At 38.0% G+C, this 21,403-nt stretch overlaps 1 protein-coding gene and 1 pseudogene across 3 annotated transcripts in view; one reads left to right on the top strand and one right to left on the bottom strand.

Annotated features, from left to right (window-relative positions):
* Window positions 1-21,403, top strand: part of TTC1 (tetratricopeptide repeat domain 1) — a 47,024-nt gene that overhangs the window by 16,373 nt on the left and 9,248 nt on the right. For all 3 annotated transcript variants that reach the window (XM_072824309.1, XM_072824310.1, XM_072824311.1), the window contains exons 3-7: window positions 6,846-6,906; window positions 8,571-8,683; window positions 12,851-12,887; window positions 17,411-17,559; window positions 20,460-20,514. In XM_072824309.1, coding sequence (XP_072680410.1) covers window positions 6,846-6,906; window positions 8,571-8,683; window positions 12,851-12,887; window positions 17,411-17,559; window positions 20,460-20,514 — 415 coding nt within the window. The remainder of the gene's footprint in view (window positions 1-6,845; window positions 6,907-8,570; window positions 8,684-12,850; window positions 12,888-17,410; window positions 17,560-20,459; window positions 20,515-21,403) is intronic.
* LOC140632368 (transcription factor BTF3 pseudogene) lies at window positions 3,153-7,333 on the bottom strand (annotated as a pseudogene).

Here is a 21,403-nt window from a genome sequence, read left to right as displayed (position 1 = left end):
GCAGGAAATGCTGGAGCACAGTCTAAAAGGGCCCTATGAGAGGAAAGGTGCAATTAGTTGAGGGCCTGGACAGGGGTCCCTCTTGCCTAGGTCTAAGGGCTGCACAGTGTTTTGTACCCATGAAACCATTTAAGCATTAAGTAATATTCCAAACATTCTGTGATGGTTTTATTATATATATGTATGTGTGTATGTGCACACCTGGTGCTCAGTTAAGTGTCTGCCTTCGGCTCAGGTCATGATCTCAGGGTCCTGGATTGAGCCCGGCATCAGGCTCCCAGCTCAGCAGGGAGTCTGCTTGTCCCTCTCTCTCTGTTCCCTGCCTTGATGTGCACATGCACTGTCTCTCTCAATAAATAATGTTTAAAAAAATTATCTCATACACACAGACATATTTTTTAATATATATAATCTGTGAGGCAAAACTGAATCCCCAAATTAGAGGTACTAATGTACAGTGTATTCAAAGAAAGATCATGCAGGATAAGAAGCAAAAGGGCTCTGACGAGAAGATATGCTTTGTGCTAGACTTGAAAACAGGAAAATCTGGACAGTTGGGAAGAAGATACAGAAAAAAGGGCATTCTAAGGTGGGGATCCATAAACAAAGGAATGGAATGAAGGATAAGCATGGTGGGTGTTGAGAGACAATAGAGATCAGACTGTCTAGTGGAGGGACTTGTGTTGGGTGGTAATGAGAAATGAGGTTGAGTAGAGTGGAATAGAAGTTTGATGTAGTGTTTAAAAAAAAAAAAAAACCAAGTGAGCTTTCTGAGTCTTGATTTTCCTACCTATAAAATGGGTAGTTTAATACTTTCATACTCACATCTAGAATTGCCTTGCAAAGCAAATGAGTTTAGATTTTGAGAAGTAAAATACTATACTGATATAAGTTATATTAAATTTTGAGCACCAGGCAGAAACACTTGCAGTTGTGTTAATAACAAAATAAACTCCATTCATCAAGAGCATTATCTTGTTGGGGTTTTCCTTGACAGCCCTTGTGATGATTTATAATGCAGAATGTCACTCTTTCTCCCTGAGTTTTCAGTGATGGGGAGGACTATTGAGTAAAGAACCCTGTAAGATTTCTTTGGTTTCCATTGTTATGGAAATATATTCTAGAGCACATGTTTCCCTGTGAGGCCCCTGGAATGTATTAAAAGACATTGTTGGAACGGCGCCTGGTTGGCTCAGTCAGTAGACCATGAGACTCTTGATCTCTCGGGTCATGAGTGCAAGCCTTACATTGGGCATAGAGAGTACTTAAAACATTGTGGAGACATGAGAGGTCTCCTAACCGCATTAGACCAGAATCTAGGATGGTATGAACCTTATGATGCTGCTGAATGTCAGCACTACTAGTTCTTTTATGTGTGTATGCTCTTGGCATTTAGCATGCTAAGTAACACTTATTTGCTGTAAAATCTGTCTTTGGATTCCAGTAACATTACACAATATGCATGCCATCTTTTGGAGAAAGAGAATGTTCCAGCAGCAGCATAAACCTTAGTCTTTGTACTGGAATCAAGTTTGTCTCTTGGCATAGCTGGGAGATAGTGCAGCTTTCTCCTGAAAGTGCTATTTTTAGCTGTTTCCAAGGAGATGTTCAGCATGATATTGATAATTGCATTAATCCTCAATTTACACAATCTGTGGAAGCAGCAGCTCTTTTCCAGTGTTTACTGCTTAATGGGCCACTGACTTGTGATTATCAGCCAAAAAAATAAAATGCCTTCCTTCAAATAATTGGCTTCAGAAATATGTTCCGGATCTCTTCCCTTTGCCAGTTCAACTTTTAGACCTAGTTTTCTTTCTTTCTTTTTTTTTTAGACCTAGTTTTAAAGACACTGAGCATAGCATAATGTTTAAACTTACCTAATCTTCATACACCTGTAATTAATGTAACATATGTCATACACCTGAAATTAATATAACATTGTATGTCAACTACACTCAAAATTAATTTTAAAAAAATAGGGGGAAAAGGACATTGTGAGCTTTTCCCAGGCTGCCTACTCAGGCTGGCCATTATCAGTAATTCCTTCTGGGTATATCTTGGGTCTAAGTTTTGCCTACCTGGTATCTTAATGTTCTAAATTTACCAAAGCATGATTAAATTCTGCATACACACACATACACAGGAGTCTGGTCTGGCAGTCCGAGTGCCAGTCTGTGTTCATAAAACATTCCTGATGAGTTCGCAATGGAGAACAGATTATATAGATCAGAAAGTAGCTTGAAATTAAAGTTAAAACAGAGGAGACTGAATGTTCTTAAAGGATTACTTTTAAGCTGTAGTAACTTGATGAGTTGTTCTTTAAAGAATTTTTGTTTTTGAAATAACCTTTCTAAAATATTTTAAAGACCTTTAGGACCTGTTATGCATTTATTTGTATGATCTCTTTTAACTTACTAATATGCTGCCCGACATTAATACATGTTCTATCAAACCAACTTTTCATTTCACTATGAGAACATTATTGGCCAATTATGCATAATGTGTGTGTGCATGAATTTAAAAGTAGCAATGAGTTTGCTATTACCTAGGTTGTAAGTTTACTTAATTGAAATTGTTTTGTAATTTTTAATATTATTTTTTTCATACCTCTGTCACCCATGTCTCCCTAACCCTGCCTCTAGCAACTGCCAGTCTGTTCTCTGTATCTATGAGCTTGGGATGTTTTTGTGTTTTGTTAAGATTCCACATATAAGAGAAATTTTAATTTTTTTTAAAATTCATTTATGATAGTCACACAGAGAAAGAGAGAGAGAGAGGGAGGGGCAGAGACACAGGCAGAGGGAGAAGCAGGCTCCATTCACCGGGAGCCCGACGTGGGATTCGATCCCAGGTCTCCAGGATTGTGCCCTGGGCCAAAGGCAGGCGTTAAACCGCTGCGCCACCCAGGGATCCCCACATATAAGAGAAATGATAAGATATTTGTCTTTCTTTCATTGACTTATTTCATTTGGGGTAATCACCTCAAGATCCATCCGTGTTGTTGTAAATGACAGGATTTCATCTTTTTATGGTTGAATTATATCCCATTGTGTGTGTGTGTATGTGTGTGTGTGTGTGTGTGTATACATATACCACACAATTTTTAACGAGGCAAAAACTCTATTAACCTTGTTTCAAAGTTTATTCCCAGGCTTCTTCACCTTAATTAGCTGCAAAGAATGAATTGTATAGAAGCAAAAATTGAAAAGAGCTGCAGTGTCCAAGGGACTTGGGCTTAAAGATATTAGAGATCTAGATTTTATCAGATCCATGGACAATTTTAAAAAACAGTCATAATATAAAATATCAGCTCTCAATAACTTCTTTAAGTTTTGTCTTCTTCAGAAGTTGACTCAATTCAGTTTGCTTCATTCTTGGCAACGTCATCAAAATTCTGCACAAGATCTGGAACTTCATCATCCTCATCCTCTCCAATAAAAAGTGGTGCTTTTCCATCCACAGATTGTTTGGGCAGAGCTCCAGCCAGTCTCCTTAGATTTGTCAGACTGTCTTCACCAAACTGGTGTAAGACACAAGGTAGCATTTCTGTCAGCTGCTGTGTCTCCCCATGGCCTGGAACAGTGAAAGTGGTTGCTGCCAGGGATGCCTGAACTTTAGGGTTGTTAAAGTGGATCAGTGTTCCTTGGTGTGAACATTTTCATTTCTTCAATACCAGAAATACTGTTTACTGTTAGCTTCTTTAAGAACTGAAGTTTTTTATCATCTGCTGTAGCCATTCTGTGAACTACTTTCTTTCAGTGAGCAGTTCCTTTCCCATTAATGTGTATGTGTGCTTACAGTTTGGTAAGTTTCTCCTGGTCCATAATAGTTTCTTTAATTTTGTTCAACTGGGAATGTGACTGAGCAGGGGACTAAGGCTAGTGTTCAGGGGGACTCAGGCAGACCAGCTGAGATGCAGTTGCATAGATGTGAGTATGCAAGGTGGCAGCTAGAGAGAGGCTGGAAATGATGGCTGCACCACCATTTCTTTATCCCTTCATTCATTGACAGACACTTAAGTTGTGTCCGTATTTGGCTGTTGTAAATAATGCTGCAGTGAGCATAAGGGTGCATATATCTTTTCAAGTTAGCTTTTTATTTTTTTTTTCAAGTTAGTTTTTAAATTTTCTTCAGCTAAATACCCAGAAGGTAGATCATATGGTAGTTCTGGTTTTAATTTTTTTTAAGTAGGCTCACACCCAGCATGAAGCCCAGAGGGGGGGCTTGAACTCACGACCCCAAGATCAAGACCTGAGCTGAGATCAAGAGTCAGATAGATGCTTACCGACTGAGCCATCCAGGCACCCCTATTTAATTTTTTAAAGAACCTTCCTGGGCAGCCCCGGTGGCTCAGCGGTTTAGCGCCACCTGCAGCCCGGGGCGTGATCCTGGAGACCCGGGATTGAGTCCCATGTCAGGCTCCCTGCATGGAGCCTACTTCTCCCTCTGCCTGTGTCTCTGCCTCTCTCATTCTCTCTCTCTCTCTCTCTCCACCCCCTCTGTGTATTCTCATTAATAAATAAATAAAATCTTTAAAAAAAATAAAGAACCTTCCTATAGTTTTTCATAGTGACTAGGCCAATTAACATTCCTACCAGCAGTGCACAAGGGTTCCCCTTTCTCCACATCCTCATCAATGCTTGTTATTTCTCGTCTTTTTTAGAATAACCATTCTAACAAGTATAAGGTGGTATTTCATTGTGGTTTTGGTTTTCATTTCCCTGATGATTAATGATGTTGAACGTATTTTCATGTACCTGTCGGCCATCCATATGTTGTCTTTGAAAAAATGTCTGTTCACATTTTCTGCCCATTTTTTAATCAGATTGGGGTTTTTTTTTTTTTTTTTTGCTTTTAAGTTGTATGAGTTCTTTATGTATTTTAGATACTAACCACTTCTCAGATACACGATTTGCAAATATTTTCTCCCATTTATTAGATTGCTTTTTCTTTTTGTTGATGATTTCCTTTGCTCTGCAGAAGATTAAAAGATAATGCTTTCTTGTTTCTGGACTTAACAGAGCTACCTTGAGTCCCTTTTTATTCTAAGCCTGTGTTTTAGGTCTCCCAGTGATTCTGTGAGCCCCCAATATCTTTCCAGTGAATCTTCCCTCTTTAATTTTTTTTTTTTTTTTTTAACCTAAGATGTAGTCTTTTAGCTTCCGTTAGAGAACGTTATGATCCTAGCACCTCTGACCTAGGTAATACTAAATAAATGTGACCATATTCTTTTTTTTTATTCCCATTACTACTTATTTATTATTTTTTCACATTCCCTTAGAATAGCTCTGTTCCAGAAGTTGTATCTAAAATACTGTATCTGCCATACAGCTGGCACATAGTAGATACTATAAAAATGAGATTCAGTTTATACCCACCTTTTAGTTTCTTTACTGAGATTCATCATCTAGCGTGTAACAATAAAGTATTTAGGACACACCCTTGTCTCAGCAGCATATTTACAAATCTACAAAGACATAATATTTTTACTTTGGTTCCTAATCTTAAGAGTACCAGTTGTTCAGGCTCCAGGCTTCTCCTGTGCATGAAATACCCTGCTGGCTATATTTCCTTCCTTTAAAGTTTTTATTTAGTCAGAAGCTCCAAGAATGAAGGAAGAGATTCATGGAGGTTCATTCTCTCATTCTCTCTCTCTCTCTCTCTGTCTCTCATTCTCCCTCCCTCCCTCCCTCCTTCCTCTTTCAAGCTCTTTCAGAAGGAGGCAGGCTGACACTTCTGGCAGTTCTGCTTGTGCCGACCATATTGCTAAGATGTTCAGGGCTGAAAGCACACAAGAACTCAGCATGTGCCATCTTTGCTCGGCAGAGTAACACTCATTCTGCCCGCCTTTGAGTAGAATGGGTGTTTGGCCATCTGTGTGAATTTCAGAGTTGTGAGAAGCAGCTCAGAAGCAAGAGATTGTCTGGGTTTCTTCAGACTTCACAGGGTTGGTCTGCTGACAGAATATTGCCCTGAACCTGCAGATGAAGTTTGCTCCCTATAGTGCACTCTGCTGGCATACCAGATATCTTCTTCACGCCCTAAGCCACATAACCCACTTGCTTGCTTGCTTTATTTATTTATTTATTTATTTTTATTTTATTTTATTTTATTTTTTAATTTTACAGAAAAGTAATAGCTCCGGCAGACCGAGTGGCTCAATGGTTTAGCGCCACCTTCTGCCCAGGGCATGATCCTGGAGACCCAGGATGGAGTCCCACATCAGGCTCCCTGCAGGGAGCCTACTTCTCCCTCTGCCTGTGTCTCTGCCTCTCTCTCCTCTGTGTCTCTCATGAATAAATAAGTAAAATCTTAAAAAAAAAAAAAAAAAGTAATAGCTCATACTTATGGAGCCCCTCTTTGCCAGGCACTGTATTAGAAGCTTTATGTATATTATCACATTAACCCATAAAACTATAAAACCCCATTTTTTTAGATAAAGAAACCATGGCTTAGAAAGATCTGGAACTTGTCCACGAACACACATTTAATAAGTAGCAGATTAAAAATTTGAATTGATGGTGGTGTGCATGCCAGTGGGTATGTCATTTAGTTTGATTTTGAGTAAATAGAAATTAAATGATACCTGAATTGCTGTAAACATAGGAAACCTAGGTTTTGTGTTTTAAACATCAAGAATGCAATGGATGACTAGCCAGACGGCCATGTGTTTCTCTATATCTATTTGAGATTTAGATAAAACTGACCCAGTTCTCAAAGGTCAAGTTGGAAAACAAAAACAACAAAGTCAAGTTGCTGCCTATTAAGTAGCCTAATGAAAGCTCACCTTTTTGTATACTTTTAACATATTGTGAGAAATGATATAATTGTTGGATCTCTTGCAGAAAAGAAGAGAAGAGAGCACTAGACTAAAGGAGGAGGGAAATGTGCAGTTTAAAAAAGGAGGTAAGGCACTGGTCTCAGCCCTGGTGTCTGGTCATCTTGATTCCTCATTATGTCTTAGAGTGTGAAGAAACACCAAATACATTTAGATACAGCTAGCAAATCTAAACTGCTAACAGTACATTGTTGTTTCCCAACAACTTGGAATTTCAGTTTTCAGCAGGTCCAGATCATTCTCACCTGATGGTGACCACTTACCATATATCCCTTGGCACAGGCATACTTTTTCTTTTCTATAATCCATTACCAATCTAGATGGTAGGAGAGCAGATTTTCAGCTGATGCTTTGGAAAACTAACCTGGAACATTAAAAGGTTGGTTGCTTCATTGATGTAAAAATAGGGTCCCCCTTTCTCACTTGGAACAATGCTATAAAAACTGGCCCACTGGTTCTAGCATGGCCTAAGGAAGGATTTTGTTTATACTTTGGCTGGTCTTTTATGTGCCTTTTTTTTTTTTTTTTTTTTTTTTTTTTTTTGGCTGCCTTAAGTAGAGAGATGTTCTTCACGTCCTTCTGCATTTTTTACATTTCCTTAGGAATAATTTGGGTTCATTTGATTAATTTGGGTAACTATTTGATCTTATAATAGCTTATCACATATGTAAAGTATATATGCTTTAGAAACATATCAAAATGTATATGCTTTAGAAAACTAGGAGTAGTAACATTTCCCTTATTTTTTATTTATTTTTAAATATTTTATTTATTTATTTGAAGAGAGACAGAACATGAACAGGGGTTAGGAGGCAGAGGGAGAAGGAGAAGCACACTCCCCGCTGAGCAGGGAACCTGATGATCCTGGGATTGACCTGAGCTGAGACAGATGCTTAAATGACTAAGCCACCCAGATGCCCTATCCCCTAGTAATTTTTTAGACTTAAAATTTTTTTTCTTATATCCGATTTAGCAGTCATCACTTTTTTTCTTTTCCCCTAAGAGTTAATGATTCTGGGATGCGTGGGTGGCTCAGCAGTTGAGCATCTGCCTTTGGCGCAGGGCATGATCCCAGGTTCTGGGATCGAGTCCCACATCAGGCTCCCTGCGAGAACCCTGCTTCTCCCTCTGCCTATGTCTCTGCCTCTCTGTGTGTCTCTCATGAATAAATAAATAAAACTTTAAAAAAAACACAAATCTAATGGTTTTTATTTTGAAAGCATATTTCTTTGTATTTTAGTGTTAAATATTTCAAACCTAAGAAAGGAGTGAACAGACAATTTTCTTTTAGTGCCCCTACCATAATTCTGTGTGTGGCAATAAATAAATAAAATTATCATCATTTTCTCTTCTAAGGTTTTTAGTCAACCACTGATTTTTACATTGTTGCTTTTACCTCCATAAAATATCTCCAAACATTTTAGAGAAGCAGTTTTGGCCAGGCTGTCTCCATGAAAGCACAGCATCTTTAATGAAAATACATACATAGAATTTTTTTCTTTATCCCAAGCCATTAATCCCAGACTTTAGTCTCTTTCATCTGTCCAGTTCTCTAATCCCTTTTCAGTATTGCTTACTAAATTGATAAGCCAAGTGAAAGTTAAATATACAGAACATTCTACTTGAGACCTTTGTTCTGTGAATGGAAAGCTATGTATTCTGAGATACTATGGAATACAGTAATATGAGGAATAAAATCATAATGACCTCTCATCTTTTACCTTATTCTCAGATTATATAGAAGCTGAGAGTTCTTATAGTCAAGCCCTTCAGATGTGCCCATCCTGCTTCCAGAAAGACAGGTCTATTCTGTTTTCAAATAGAGCTGCTGCAAGGATGAAACAGGTATGTATCTTTCACCTGTTTAAGAAGCTCATGAACTTACATACAGTGTTTTCATAGGGTAGCTTCTCCCGCTCTCTCTCTCTTTTTTTTAAGATTTCATTTATATATTTGAGAGAGAGAGCATGAGGGGGAGCGGGCAGAAGGAGAGGGAAAAACAGACCTCCCCCCACCCCCACTGAGCAGGGAGCCCAATGTTGGACTCAGTCCTGGGACCCTGAGATCATGACCTGAGCTGAAGGCAGATGCTTACCTCTCTCAGCCACCTCGGTGCCCAGGGTAGCTTCTATCTCAAAACTAGCAGAGGAGCTGCAACTCTTGATTTTGGGGTTGTGAGTTTGAGCCTCACAGTAGATGTAGAGATTACTTAAAAATAGAATCTTTAAAAAAAAAAAACCTAGCATAGAGGCTTAAAGTTGCTGCCTCCCTTTTCCTGCCCATGTATTTCCCTGATGTAAAGGTCATATGGAAGATAGAAAAGTATTCTTGAAAAACTTGAGTCAGATTACTGCTGCCAACATTCTTATTAGAGTAGCTGTTTGAACGCTTTCATGGGAGGAAGGAAGGCTGACAAAGTCTCCACCAAACTAGGACAGGTTAATGAAGCAAAAAGTCAAGTAGTACGTGTCCTAGAATAGCTGCACCTGCTTATTTTAGGCCTCTGGAATTCTAGATAAAGACTCAAAGAGAGGGAAACACCGATTAAAACTCTGAACTTCAAAATGCTTATTGCTAGGATTCTGATTTTCTGTCAAAAGTATGGACACAGGGAGAAATGTCCAACAGTTGGGATGAGAGGTGCTCCTAAATGTAGAATAGGTGTTAGGGAAAGTTCAAAAACATTTTGTATTTCCAAAGGATTGAGACCTAGCATAACAGTTAATGTAGAGGAGAGTGCAGTTGTATTTGTTTTGTGCCATATTAGTGTTAAAACTAAGATTTTGGGTGCCTGGGGAGTTCAGTTGGTCAGGCGTCTGCCTTCAGTTCAGGTCATGATCCCAGGACCCTGGGATTGAATCCCCTGCAGGACTACCTGCTCAGTGGGAGTCTGCTTCCCCCTCTCTGTCCCTCCCCCAACATGTTTGAGTGCCTGAGCTCTCGCATGCTCTCTCTGTCAAATAAATAAAATCTTTTAATAAATAAAAACAAAAGTTAGATTCGGTGTTGATTTGTCTGCTATTCCTATGGACTATTCAACATGGTTTCAATGGATTGAAATGTGAGTTTTGAAAAAAACATTACCACTTATTTATTTATTATGGCTATTTATATCCAAAGCACCAAGAGTAGGTTGTTTAGCATACCTTTAAGCAACCACAAAGCACAATCAAGATTGGGTTAAGTGGTTTTTTTGTTTGTTTAGAACAGATATTTATGTCACTTTCTCTTGTTACATGAAATTCTCTAGTGCCTCTACCAAAGTCACTTTTGATGACCAGAATTTTTTTTTTAAAAAAAGGGAGTGGGCTGGGGAATACTTGAATAATTGGATTTGAGGAAAGGGGGATCTTTTTGTATGTTTAAATATTTTATTATTGGATTCAGCTTCTAAGGTGAAGTGTTTTTAGAGTTATTCGTGTGAATGGGAGAAGAAATAATTTTTTAAGTTTACTTAGAACAATATTCATTAATATATTCTACCACTGATCTGAATTCACACTTAGCTGGAACAATCTTATCTTTTGCTTTTGCTTCTCGGAGATGGCTGGCCACATTCTCAGACTGGAAATTGTCATTGTGAAATGAGATCTGGGATATCTTCAATTTCAAAGAAAAGGCATCATCCCGTTTGGCTTCTGGTACTTGGAATTCTTTGTTTCCACAGTTGCCAAGTTATTGATACTGCCTGGGTTGAGCTCACATAATTGACCAGTTTTCTTGAATTAGGAAAGTGTATGGTCTTGCTGGTCTTTTGTCTGTCACATCCGAGGAGAACTCAAAAGAGAGTTGTTCTATGACTGTTTCCTGTACAAAGGATAGTGTTGGTGCATGTTTTGTTTTCTTTTATTCTTTTAAATTGTACTCTTAATGTTTTAAAAAGATTCTATAATTAGAGACAAAAACTTGCAGGATTAATACACTGAAGTGATTTAAGGAGCATATTTTGAGTTTTTCAAGGAGTGGTGCATCAACTGCTTTAACAAGAATTTCTGAAAGGCACATTTGCAGGCTCAGCATCCCTGACTGAGTGACAGCGGCCAAGCTTTACATTTCACATCTGGAGAGAAAAGGCAAACTGGAGTTAGGACAGAGTTTCAGCTCTAAGAATGGCTGCACAAGAGCACATGAAGCCCTAAAAGTATAGGCCCTAAGTTTTAAAAACTGTCCTTATATGTTCTATATATTCTGTTTTGTGTGTATGTGTGTGTTATAACTTATATAAGTTATGAAAGGATGGCAAATAGGCACTTTGGAGACTACCACTCTTAGCAACAGACACCTGGGTCCCCTGAGAGGTTAGTAGACTATGACCTTAAATAAAGGGTTCTGCAGTAAAATACCAGATTCCTTGATCTGCAGAGGCTGATTATTGAGAGGATGTACTGCAACTTAGTGGGTCTCTTAGGAGCACAAAGAATATCACCACAACAGTTGTACATACAAGTTGTAAAGATTTGCTGTTTCAGAAACTTTAAAAATATGAAATTGTCTTAGATTTATAGGAATATGGTAAATTGGAAAAATACTGAGTTACCCAAAGTTACACAGATTTCTTTACTACAGAACTTCATAGAGTTTTTAATATGTGAATTGTTAATGATGAACATTGGAAGAGATATAATATAGTTAGTGCCTCCCATATCACTCTATCCTTTTTTGTTTGCTATGGGTAAAATGCAAATGATATAAAATTTACCATTGTAACCATTTTAAACTATACAATTCAGTATTAAATGTGTTGACAATATTTTACAGCCATGACCACTGTCTGGTTCCAGGACTTTTTCATGACTGCAAAAGGAAATGCAGTACCCATTAGATAATCATTCCCCACCTGGAATTTTGGATGAATTCTAAAAATCAATTTGTTAGACATTGCTCTGAAATATTGTACAAAATATTAATATTTTCAATAGTAGCCATTATGGGAAGTATTGAACATTTATTCTTTGTTGTTTTAATATTTATTTCTTTATTAGTGCATGTGTGTATGTGAGAAAGGGGAAGAGCAGAGGGATGGAGAGAATCTCAACCATATTCCCTGCTGAGTGTAAAGCCTGATATGGGGTGATCTCATGACACTGAAATCATGACCTGAGCTGAAATCAAGAGTCAGATCCTCAATTGACTGAGCCACCCAGTTTTGAACATTTATTTGAATTCATATTTCTGTAATATGGTAGAAAACTTATAATTGGGGGGAGAATAGACATTTTAGAGCTTGAAGAGTTAAATAGTAGGCTAGTGTTAGAGCTGGAATTACAGTCTAGTTCTTTTGGCATCCAATGTTCTTCTCACTCTCCCATGCTTCTAGATTCAGTGAGGTAAATTAGATATCTTATTTCATGAATCATTTTGTATTTTTGTATCAATGGAGAAATTAAGATTTACAACCAAGGGGTGCCTTGTGGCTCATCAAGTCAGTTAACTGTCTGACTCTTGGTTTCTGCTCAGGTCATGATCTCAGAGTCTGCTTGAGATTATCTCCCTCTTCTCCCCCTGCTGGCTCTCTTTCTCTCAAATAAATAATAAAATCTTAAAAAAAATTTTTGTAGCAGACTAATGACAAGCCACTCCGTGTCTCTAATGGGCCCTCTGTATACTTTGTGGAAGATACCAGTTTGGGTGTGATAATACAACAGCTAGCCAAAGAGGGGAATTATGAACAGTTATTCATATATCAGTCATTTGCTCTGCTTATTGATAATTTTTTCTCAATATCAGCATTCTAATGTGAAGTGCCTTGCAAATTTAATAGATCAGTTGCAACAGTCTTTAAAGATGTTAGGAAGAAACTACTTGAATAATTTGTTGCTAGGAAGCTTTCACTTCAGAGCTGTCACATTTTGAATTTTAGGTTGGAAGTAACATTCGTGTTTTCATGTGATTTCTTTTAAGAGTACTGTGTATCTCTATAAGTAGTTATTAATGATCAGCTTATGTCATTGAGCCTTTGGGCCATTAAGATTGAACTAGGGTGACACATAATAATGTTTTATTTCCTTTTAGGACAAGAAAGAGATGGCCATCAGTGACTGCAACAAAGGTATAACTTTTTAATCTTGTTATATGTTAACATATAAGCATTACCTCAGCTGAGCAAATAGAGTCAGTCAAATGTGTGTAGTTGACCCTTGAACAACACGAGTTTAAACTGCATAGGTCTACTTATACGTGGATTTTTTTTTTTTTCAATAAATACAGTAAAGAACTCTAAATGTATCTTTTCTTAGGATTTTCTTAACATTTTCTTTTCTCTAGCTTCTATTACTATAAGAATATAGTATATAATATATATAACATGCTAATCAACTGTTCCTGGTAAGGCTTTGGGTCAACAGTAGGCTATTAGTTAAGTTTTGGGGGATCAAAAAGTATATGTGGATTTTTGGTTGCATGGGGGTTGGGGGTCAGCGCCCCTAACCCCTGCATTGTTCAATGGTCAACTCTACTTGTACATGTGTATCCCTTACTCTGGGACTTTGAAAGAAGAAGCTTTATAGTTCAGCCTTCTTAGAAGTACTGTATAGTAGTCATCTTAGCATAAACACACTTTTAAATGGAAAGTTCTGTCAGTTTACCCTGTATTAGTGAATATGTGAAGAAAAATTCAAAGCTGCCTTGGCAACAGAACTCATGGAACAGAATTTACTTGTATGTAGTGTCTAAATTACTTTCCTTGGGGATTGAAATTGAAGCTCTTAGCTGTTGCTAGGGCATCTGGATCTGTGTGTTTGTGGAGAGGGGGGCGGCTATCGGAGGGGCAGCTTCTGTTAGGAAATTGGGACTCTCTTCACATGCAGTAATTCTTCCAGACCCACTTGCCATCATTTTAATTATCTCTTCAAGTTCCAAACAGTGAACCAAGACTTTGCTCTCTCATACCTGAGTTTCATTACAGTCTCTTCGTCCCACCAACTTATAGAGACACTCCCAGCCATAGGATCACTTTTGGGTTGTTAGTTGGTTGGTTTTGGTTTTTTCCCCCAAAGGTTTCCAGATAGGCCTGACCATTGTCTTGCCTTTCTGACCAGCTTGGTTTGGAGAACACACTTTTCCTTGCATCCTACTACTCTTAGGAATTCCTAGAAAATTACTAGTTTTTGTAATTTCTTTTTCCAGTTTTTTCCATCTTTGGATAATATTTTCTCTGAGAAAATTAAAGAATTGGAAAGAACTTTGTATGTTATCTAGTCCTACTCATGCTCGGCATGAATTCCTCTTTTTTTTTTCTTTACATTAATTAATCACCTTATTTCTGGCTTTCTTGGAGATATTTGGTATTTCTTGATATCTGAATGAAACTGTTAGTACCTTTGAATCCAGCGAAGTACTTTTGATCTATTATATGTTGGGCTGGAACTAATTCTGAATGTGCTGTTTTGTTTGGAGAGAAGAAGGTGTTCAACCTTATTTTGTGTGAGATGTGTGGGTTAGAAGTGTTTAAATTAGGAACAAGTTACTGATGTTTAGACCTTTTTCTGTAACCAAATCATGAGAAAATGCCTTTTAAGCGTGATTAGCAGGGCATACACCAGGAAAAAGTTCATTTCCAGCTGTACCTCAAAGTGTAGGGGTATAAAAATGAGAGGAAGCAAAGTGTTTTCGAGATTTGTTTTTGGATTTGCTTAAACTAATATTCATGTGTTTAAACATAGTCATTATTAGCTGTATACATTGTACTCATAGACAAAACCATTGACAGTAGTATGGTTTACTACCTACCCACACCAGATACATATGTATGGCTCACTCAGTTCATAAACCTTCTTGGTATAAGACTTAACAGCGTCTTTGTGAGGTCATATTGGAGCTCATTAGCACTAGTCATGTGGAATAATATTTAATATTAGTATTTAATGTCACTCACCTTAGACATTTTGGTTTTGGCATAAAGTTAAGTTCATTCTCTTTACATGGATCAGGAAAGAAAAATCACATGGTTAGGGTGTTGTGTTGATTTTAGAGGTTTTTATAAAGTGATCTTGGGACAAGTTCTTTCTCTTCAATATATATTTGCATTATTAGAATTTATCCACTAGTTGAAAAGGAGGCAGTGTCTGGGTTAAAATGTAAACTAGGGGGTTGAGTTTTTTAAAAAGATGTAGTAGAGGTCACTGGAGAACTTTTCCTGTGGATATTATGATATTGCAGTTGGGAATATTTTAAGAGAAGATGATGTACGAGACTAAGGGGAGGTTGACTGCATGTAAAGTTGAAATGTTATGGGATTTGGGTTCTTCTTTCAGAAAACCTTCTCCTGAACCAGTATCCCCCACTAACTACTGTACCATTTCTCTGACCCTCTTCATCACAATAATTATCTGTCCTTGCTGTGTCTATTTTGTCTTCTCCCATTCTCTCCTCATTCCACATCCATTAGGCTTCTGTTCCATCCATAGCACTGGGAAACTTCACTTGTAAAGGTCATCCACCACTTGATCTTGCTCAACTCAATAGTTGCTTCTCTATCCTCTCTTTTTTACGTGCCTTCCCAATGCATTTAATAACACTGTATCATTCCTCTTTTTTGTTTGTTTGTTTGTTTCATTGGCTATTCCTTCTTAGTTTTGCTGGCGTCTCAATCATTCTTGACATTTTTAAAGTTGCTAGGTCTTAATCACACATGGGGCCCTCTTCTTTTTTTTTCTCTATAAATTTTCCTTATGTGATATCATCCAGTTCTTAAACATTAAATGCCATCTGTATGCTGGAGTTTATATCTTCAGCTCTTCCCTTTGGTCTGGACCCCTGTATCCTGTCGCAAACTTGACATCTTAAGATTCTTGGATGTCTGGTTAAGCACTGAAGATTTGAGGTGCCCAGAACAGACTGAGACCTCCTCAGTCCACTCTCCCACATACCCATAAACAACTTATAGTTTGGTTTTTCCATTCTTAAAAGTGGCATTACCATCCACTCATTTATTCTCTTTCATTCCACATGGTTAAATGAATTAGCATGTCCTATGGGCTCTAATTCAAAGGCATATACTCAGTCTGGCCTTTTCAATCCCTCTCCACAATTATCAGCTTAGCCAACATTTTCTGTTATCTGGACCACTGCAGCAGCCTGCCAGCTGCCTCACTGCTTTCATTCTTGCCCTCCATGCTGTGGCCAGAGGGATCTTTTAAAACTGTAAATTAGATGATGCCTTTAGTCTGTCTACTTGAAACCATTCCAGTGGCTTCTCATCACACTTAGGAAAAAGTATCAGCTCCTTTCCCTGGCCAACAAGGCCTCCATGATCTGGTCTGTGTGTATCTTCAGTTTTACCCCTTCCCCAGCCCTGAACTTTGTCACTAACATGCCGATGCCATTACTGTTTTAGAGCCTTTACTCTTGTTGGTCCCTCTTTCTGGTACACTCCTTTCAAATGGCTGCTCTCCCTCAGATATTCCCTTTTCACTGTCTTTGACCACTCTCTGAGGTTACCTTATTTCCCCCTTCATTTGCATTTACTTATCTTGTTTTATTTTTATGTGGAGCACTGTGACAGTCTGAAATGACATATCTGTATGCTGTCTGCTTTTTGCCTATTAGAATAGCTTAAAGCTTCATGAGTCGGAGGACCTTGTCTGTCTTGTTTACCACTATACTCCAGAGATACACTGGTGAGGTACATCTATTAGGTAGTAAAGAAATAGTTACTGAAAACAGATATGAATAAAAATTGAATATATTACTTGAAGGAAAAAGTTCTAGAGCCATGACCTTGATTTTTGACAGAAAAATAAACAATTAAAAGGAATAGGAGAAATGCAGTATAGTTGATCTAAAACCTGGCCCAGGGGTTTTTTAGGACAGTCATCGCTGATAAAATAAAGGATATTATGCACTGGTGACCTTAAGGTGTTGGAATAGAAGTCTGAAGGAACAATGAGGTTTTAGCTAAAAATGTAACCTCAGTAGTCACGGCATAAGCTCACTTGTCGAGGCCTAGGAAAAAGAGAATGATAGTCTGCCACCAAATGGTTTCCCCTTAACTCTTAATTTATACCTTCAGATTCTCTCTCACTTCTGCACCATACACATGGGCTCCGTGTTCTGGCCTGTTCTGAACTAGATGAAGGGCAAGTATGTGAAAATAGGACTTTGGGTATAGACCTGGATTTAGTAAACTACAGCCAACAAGTCATATCCAGCCTTCCACCTGCTTGTGTTATAGTGCATGAGTTAAGAATGGCTTTTACATTTTTAAATGCTTGGAAATCAAAAGAGAAATATTTTGTGACATAGGAAAATTATGTGAAACTCCAAGTCCAGTATCCATAAACAAAGGTTTATTAGAGCACAGCCATCTTGATTTACTTATACATCATCTGTGGTTGCTTTTGTGCTACAGAAGCAGGATTGAGTAGTTGTGACAGAGATGGTCTGTCCTGCAAAGTGGAAAATATTTATTATCTTGCCCTTTACAGAAAATGTTTGCCAGTGCCAGCTGTAGCATTTGACAAATGACTCTTCCTTTTAGACCCTTGGAGGATGGTTAATAAAGAAACACAATATAGCTGGGGATGTGCAGGCCCTTTTTCTTCATGATAACAATGATATCTTCTCTTTTTACAGCAATTCAGTTAAACCCCAACTATATCAGGGCAATATTGAGGAGAGCGGAGTTGTACGAAAAAACTGACAAGCTAGATGAAGCCCTGGAGGACTATAAATCCATATTAGAAAAAGATCCATCAGTATATCAAGCAAGAGAAGCCTGCATGGTAAACCTAATTTTTAAAAAATATTTTTTATTCTTGTGCCTGTGTTGCTACTCATTGAATCTTAAGTAATCCTTTGGGACCCAACTACCTTCCATTTATATATTTTTTTCCATTTACATATTTTTAAGGGCTTAACAAAATATATGGGAGATCTAACTTTGAAGTGGTGGTCACAGACCCTCTGTGACCATGTACAATTTAATTTCCACTCTGTAAGCCTTAATTGTGCAAACCTTTAATCTATAGGATTAATAAGAACTGTTTCATTGTTGGACTAAGGAAATCTTTTGCACTATAATTGTACAGTTTAGTCCAAAATGAGTCTCAGTATTACAGGTAATAAACTTCTGGTTTTCTGCCCATCCTTTTCAGTCGCCAAGTTTCTATTTACTATCATATGGCCAGCCTATTTCCAATTAAATATATTCCAGATTAGCCCTATTACATTAAAATTACTCTTACTCTTGTCCATGGCACTACAGGTTTTGCTTTTAATAAATGTCATAATATTTTTATGTCTGTTGTCAATTAGCTAAATGTTACTGGTTTTCTCCCCTTAAAAACTTTAACTCCAGGGGCACCTACATGATGCAGTTGGCTGAGTATCCAGCTGTTGATTTCAGCTGGGGTCATGATCCCAGGGTCAGGAGATTGAGCCTCACTTCCGGCTCCACCCTTAGCGGGGAGTCTGCTTGAGATTCTTTCTCTCTCTCTACCCCCTCTGCCTCACCTACCCATACTCTTTCTCTCTCTCTAAAATAAATAAATCTTTTAAAAAAAATTACAAATTAATTTTTTTTAACTCCAGATCTGTGCATCTAGGTTTAACGTACTCTTTATCTCTTAAGATGCAGAGCAGCATATACTCTAAAAGATATGCTACAGAATCAGATGTGTAAGTGTTATTGCCCCCAATATAGTGGATGTTCAAATAAATTCAACAAACACTGACTTCATTAAACAGATTTCTTCACTGCCAGACTTTTCAGAGAGCCATCAGGATGGAGAGGGGTGTCATGAACACCAGCCCACAACACAGATCACAGGCCTCCAGCAGACAAGGGGGAAGGGAAGCTACAGATCTGTTTTATTTAAGCCAAACTTTTTTTGTTTTTGTTTTTAATTGAAACCAGCATTTAAAAATTAGAAGATTTTACTAGATGGAAATCTAAATCAGATTCTTCTTAAAAATTGGGAGATAGGGGCAGCCCGGGTGGCTTTAGTGCTGCCTTCAGCCCAGGGCGTGATCCTGGAGACCCAGGATTGAGTCCCGCGTCAGGCTTCCTGCATGGAGCCTACTTCTCCCTCTGCCTGTGTCTCTGCCGCTCGCTTGCTCGCTCTCAATAAATAAATAAAATCTTTTTTTAAAAAATTGGGACATAGATGTAGACGTTCTGGGTCCTTCTTGAACTGCTGTGTATTGGCATTCACCTGGAATTCTCCAGCTCACCACTGACCACATCACTCTCTGTTGCCCATAACGTGGAATCCTTTCCTTATTTACGTATCCTATGTGGCTGCTGAGAGCATTTGAGCCTCTGCTATTTAGGATTTCCCACTCATTTCAGACCTGAGAAATATTGACTAATTGCTCTGCATTAATGTCTTAGGTGGTTTGGGTTTTGTTTTTACACACACTTGAGATGAACTCCTTTACTAATAACTGATTATTTATTTATCTAGAAATGGAATAATAGAAGACAGACTGGTTTGGATCATTAAAACACATAAGCATTTTGAAACCAGATTTAATCCTTTGACTTTTGACATCTCTGAAGCGTGGTAGGATTTACTTAAATTTGAAACAAGGAAAGAGAATAGAGTTCTTAAAATCTTGGCCAAATTCTTGGTGGCCTCTCTATTGTGATCACATTAGTTTTAAACCTTGTAAAAGGAAGCCTTTTATATTAGTTGTTATGTGCATGAAGAATTTATTTTATTTTGAATTATTATATCTGGGTTATTAAAATTGCAAGTACTTAGGGCCAGTTACAGAACTAAAAGCAGCCATATGAGACTCTAACCTGGATCAGTGGTTTTCAAGTGGGATGATTTGGTTTCCAGGGATGTTTGGCAATATCTGGAGACACTTTGATTGTCTTGGCTAGAGTGATACTCTTAGCATATAATGGCCAGGGATCCTCTAAACCTCCTATAATGCACAAGACAGCCCCCGCCTCTCTCCCCCCTGCAACAAAAAATTACCTAGCTAGAATATCAGTAGTGCCAAGATTGAAAACCTTGAATTTGGTGATCATTTAGGAACATCCAATATTGATCTGACCATTTTCAACAAATTAGATTATAGTAAGAAAGGACTTCCAGTTAAAGAATACAAATCAGCCAAAAAATTTAAAGATATATGACCCATAATCCCACCACCTAAAAATACAACTGTAAACATCTGGAATGTATTCTTTCAGAAATGTTTTTGTCTATATATTTATCAGATTTTTTTTTTTAATTTTTTTTTTTTAATTTTTTATTTATTTATGATAAGCACACAGTGAGAGAGAGAGAGGCAGAGACACAGGCAGAGGGAGAAGCAGGCTCCATGCACCGGGAGCCTGACGTGGGATTCGATCCCGGGTCTCCAGGATCGCGCCCTGGGCCAAAGGCAGGCGCCAAACCGCTGCGCCACCCAGGGATCCCTATTTATCAGATTTTTATAGAGGTCCTCCCCAGGCCACTGTGCCCAGAACTGGGAATATAGCAGTGAACTGAACAAGGCTCCTGTGTTTGTGTAGCTCCCTCACAAATACTTTTTTTTTCTGTATTTAATAGGATCATATATATGTACATCACCTGATCTGACTTTCACATTAAGTTTTTGTTTTTCAGATTGAAAATAAAGTCAAAAGATTTTTCACCAACCCTTGTTTCTCCTCTTTTCCCCTCAGAGATTACCTAAGCAGATTGAAGAACGTAATGAAAGGCTAAAGGCAGAGATGTTAGGTAAGTTTGCTTCTCTTTCTTTCTCATGACTCTAGTAGCTAGGAGGTGCGGAGTGAGGGAAAGCAGGATTTGGTACTTTTTGCTGGAGGAGAACACAGTTAGAAATAGCTTTGAGGCCCTTCATTTGTTTTGTGAGCTATAACCATGGTGCTAGCAGGGTCTGAGCTGTCTTTGACTCTAGAAGGTTTACAGTGGTTTAGAGAGGATGGATGTCAGCTTTTGAAGAACTAAACTTCTATTTTGTTTTTCCTGAGAACTTTGCCCACTTCAAGAATGCAAATATAATTCAACCTGGGATCCCACTAACCTCTATTTCAGATCATGAATCTCATGAAAACAATTGAGTTTCTTCATTGAGTAAATGACTTAAGTTTTAAATTTCATTAGAATACAGCTATTGCAAATGCAAACCATGTCAGAAACAAGGGAATGTTTGTTTTGCAAATGGAATTGAGAGTGTTTGAGAAGACACGAAGGGCAAGTTTGGAGTAGATAGAGGAACAGAAGACTGTAAGTAGAGCATAGGACAGATGGACTCATGGTTTAGTTCTTATATTTGTCAGAACATTTTATAGTTGGAATCAGAAGCCCTCTCATGAACAGTCTGCTTGGCTAAGGGGAGTAATGGTTCCTGGACTGAGGCCTGTCCAGCATAATCTCTCTCTGATATTTCCCTGCTCAAGATTTGTTTGGTTCCTCCTTGAAATGAGTATTTTCTAAATCCACCATGTGGGTTGAATATAATATATTGCAATCACATGGGCATAAAGGAAAAACCTTAAAATAAATTGAACTTGGCCATTTATGGCCTTCAGGTATCATATCTAGAGAATGAGAACATATTTTCCAAAGAGTCACTCTGCTAGCAGAACTGATTAAGAAAAAGCCA

Source organism: Canis lupus, chromosome 4, assembly GCF_048164855.1.
Source record: "Canis lupus baileyi chromosome 4, mCanLup2.hap1, whole genome shotgun sequence".
Classification (NCBI taxonomy): Eukaryota; Metazoa; Chordata; class Mammalia; order Carnivora; family Canidae; genus Canis; species Canis lupus.
The sequence above is the reverse complement of the archived record's forward strand: the minus strand, read 5'-3'. Positions and strand labels throughout refer to the sequence as shown.